The sequence below is a fragment of the Mandrillus leucophaeus genome, unplaced genomic scaffold, assembly GCF_000951045.1.
Source record: "Mandrillus leucophaeus isolate KB7577 unplaced genomic scaffold, Mleu.le_1.0 Scaffold8, whole genome shotgun sequence".
Lineage (NCBI taxonomy): Eukaryota > Metazoa > Chordata > Mammalia > Primates > Cercopithecidae > Mandrillus > Mandrillus leucophaeus.
In genome coordinates, this window is record NW_012108696.1 from 726,993 (window position 1) to 730,047 (window position 3,055).

The window sequence follows — 3,055 nt, forward strand, 5'->3', positions numbered from 1 at the left end:
ACAAAAAGAACCACTGTATTTACAGACCAGTAGCCTGCACGTGGCTTCGGGCTGTGGTTTGCTGGCCCTGGTGGAAAGAGCGTTGTTTCTAGGCTACCTTCTATCTCCACTGCCTACACGGACCTTCACTTTGTTCTCATGCAAACCCCCTTCCTGCCTCGGGCTGTGCATCTCTCTCTGGAACGTTCTTTGCCGGTCTCCTCACTGCCACTTTTCTTCACGCCTCAACATAAACGCCACCCTCTTAGAGGGGCCTTCCTGGTTTGGCTGAGCCTGGTCCCATGTGGGCTCTGCATGGGCCCCTGGGTGTTACTTTGGTTGTAGCTGACTGCGGATGTGGCTTGTCCACAGGAGGCTGATGTCCCCGGAGCCGTCACCTGGTCTACCTGGGCCTGGACCCACATGGCTGACCCGGGGTCTGTGCATGGCCAGCTCTTGCACACTGCCTTAGAGCTGGTGTGGTTTGTCGAACCCCCTTGCACACGTACACACACGTGGGTCCCCGTGGCGCCTCGAGACATGGAGGCTGCCCACGCTCAGGGAAGAGTCCTTGCCGGGACCTCCAGGATTCTTCCGAGCCCCCGCCTCCCTACCGGGGCCTCTAGGGCAGAAAGCCCCTTTCCCTAGGGTGAGGACAGGGTGTGGGATGTACTGGCTGGGAGGGTCTGTCAGCAGCAACTGAGACCAGGGTTAGGGGAGCCTCACCCAGAATGAGGCTGGGACTGGCAGGAGGTCCCCACAGAGGAGGCAGGAGGAGCCCACAGTCACTCTGGCTCCCAGGGCCTGGAGGTGCAAGTGAGCCCGTGGTCCCCGGGCGACTGGCCCTGCCCCACTGACTTCTCCTGCCCTTCCCGCCACAGGCTAACCTTGCCGCAGGCCGAGCCCTGCCTCGCCATGGACCAGGACTATGAGCGGCGCCTGCTCCGCCAGATCGTCATCCAGAATGAGAACACGATGCCACGCGTGAGTGCCCCTTCCCCGCCCACCACTGTGGCTCCCCCTCCCCCAGCTGCCTCTGCCCTGGCCAGCAGCCTCGGGCGCTCCCACTGTTGCTAGAGCCCCACGAACCACTCAGGTCCCAGTCCCTCAGGTCACACGGGGCCTCCGCCTCCTGGGCTGTCGGGGTTGCTGCCACCCCTAGGGCCGTAGTCAGAGCCCAGCGGGGCTTAGATGGACGAGGAGGCTAAAGGCCCGGAGTAGTGGAGCTGGGGTGGCCTGCAGAGCTTTTGGGGACACCCGTTCCTGTCTCCTAGCCCCAGGTGCATCTGGAACCCTGTGGGATTTGGGGGACCTGGCTTTGTCCTTCCTTGTGCTCCATCCCTCCTCCCCAGCCCAGCTATGTTTGTCTTGCCCTGCGCTCCGGGCACTCCACTGGCCACACAGGGTCTCAGGGCTGGCACTCGGGGCTGGCGCCTGCTGTATGACAGCCACATCCCTCACCTGCCTCCCCACGCGACTCCTGCCGGGGGCTGAGGGGCCAGACTCCCGTTGCCGTCTATACAACACGAAGCCTGGGTCAGAATAGCACGAGGCTTAGCCTGGACGGCCACCAGCCCCTCCCCGTGACAGACGCCTGAGCCATCATTCTCAAAGACTAAGTTGCCGTCGTCCCGAGTCCCTCCCCCATGGGCTGCTGACCTGCACAGATGGGTCTGAGGGGCATGGGCCTCTGGGGAGGGGCTGCCCTGTTGCAGCTCCCTCAGCACCGGCACCCTCTGTGCCCAGGCATTGGGTGGGCCTGGGGCAGGCTCACCTTCAAGGCTTAGTTCAGCTTCAAACCCCAAAGCCTGGGTCCCAGGACCTGCGGGAGCCCACCACAGCCGCCTTCGTCCCTGTGCAGCACGGTCCCCGCAGGGCAGAGTCAGGGAGGCGGATCCGGGATCCTGCGTGGTGTGGCAGGGTCCCCATTGGTGAAGGGGCAGGGCCACTGCAGAAAAAAAGTGGCACAGAATTAGAGGGGTCTTTGCAACCTCAGGGATTTCAGACAGAGAGGCACGAATACAGGGGTATCTGTGTGCACAGACAGGGTCTGAATACACGGGTATCTGTGTGCACAGAGTGGGTCTGGGCACCACAGCGCCGAGCAGCCCTAGTGCTGGCCCTCGACCTCCAGAGCGGTCTCGGGACTGCCCGGAGGACAGCGGGAGCCTGAGCGCCCTGTGTGCCTGCGGGCCCAGCAGTGCATGGGAGGGTGGGGCTCAGTGCGAGGACCCAGCACCCTCCACCCAGTGCACTTCGAGTTTCACGGACGCAGCCAGGCCAGGGTGTGAACGGGTGAACGGGAGATGGGTGAGGAGCGGGCATTTGCAGTGTGGGAGAGCTCCCCACACACCCAGCCCGCCCTGCAGTCACCCAGCACAGCCTGGACTTTGTGACACAGAACCACCTTCCGACCCAGACGGAGTGCCAGGCTGTGGAGAGACAGCCCTGGAACCCTCCAAAGTGTCAGGGCCATGACAGCGTCACAGGCTGGGGGCAGGGAGATGTGACAGCAGACAGAACTTTATCCTACATAAGCCTGTGTTTCCTGGGGCTCCACCAGAGAGGCCGCAGACGGGGCCTACGCAGCACTCGCAGAACCTCTCCCAGTCCTGGGGAGCGGGAGTCGGGGGTCATGGTGTGGGCAGGGCCACATTTCCCCTCAAGGCTCCAGGGGAGGACCCTTCCCGCCTCTCCCAGCTTCTGGGGGCTCCTGCTATCCGTGGCTGTGCCACATCGCTCTGGCCCCTGCGTCTGTCCCGGAACCGTCTCCCTGTGTCTTTGTGTCCGTGTTTCCCTCTTTCTCTGAGGATGCTTGTCCTCAAATCAGGCCCATCCTAATGGCTTCCTCTTGGGTGTAATCACCTCTGCAAGAAAGTCGTGTCCACACAGAGTCCCATTCCCAGGTAGCAGGGCTCAGGATTTCATACTATCCTCTTTGGGACACTGGTCAGCTCATAACAGACTCCTCATAGAAAAAGGATGGCACGGGGACAGTCAGATGGGGTTAGAGGGTTAGATGGGTATTGTGGATGGCACGGGGGCAGTCAGATGGGGTTGGAGGGTTAGACGGGTG

The 3,055-nt window shown here is 62.4% G+C and overlaps 1 protein-coding gene across 3 annotated transcripts in view; it reads left to right on the forward strand.

Annotated features, from left to right (window-relative positions):
• Nucleotides 1–857: 857 nt before the first annotated feature.
• The window catches only part of FZR1 (fizzy/cell division cycle 20 related 1 (Drosophila)), a 16,690-nt gene continuing 14,492 nt past the window's right edge, over nucleotides 858–3,055 (forward strand). For 2 of the 3 annotated variants that reach the window (XM_011967334.1, XM_011967335.1), the window contains exon 1: nucleotides 858–963. In XM_011967334.1, the coding sequence (XP_011822724.1) occupies nucleotides 895–963 (69 nt within the window). In that variant the 5' untranslated portion in view covers nucleotides 858–894. The remainder of the gene's footprint in view (nucleotides 964–3,055) is intronic. The other variant, XM_011967336.1, reaches the window with a different exon arrangement.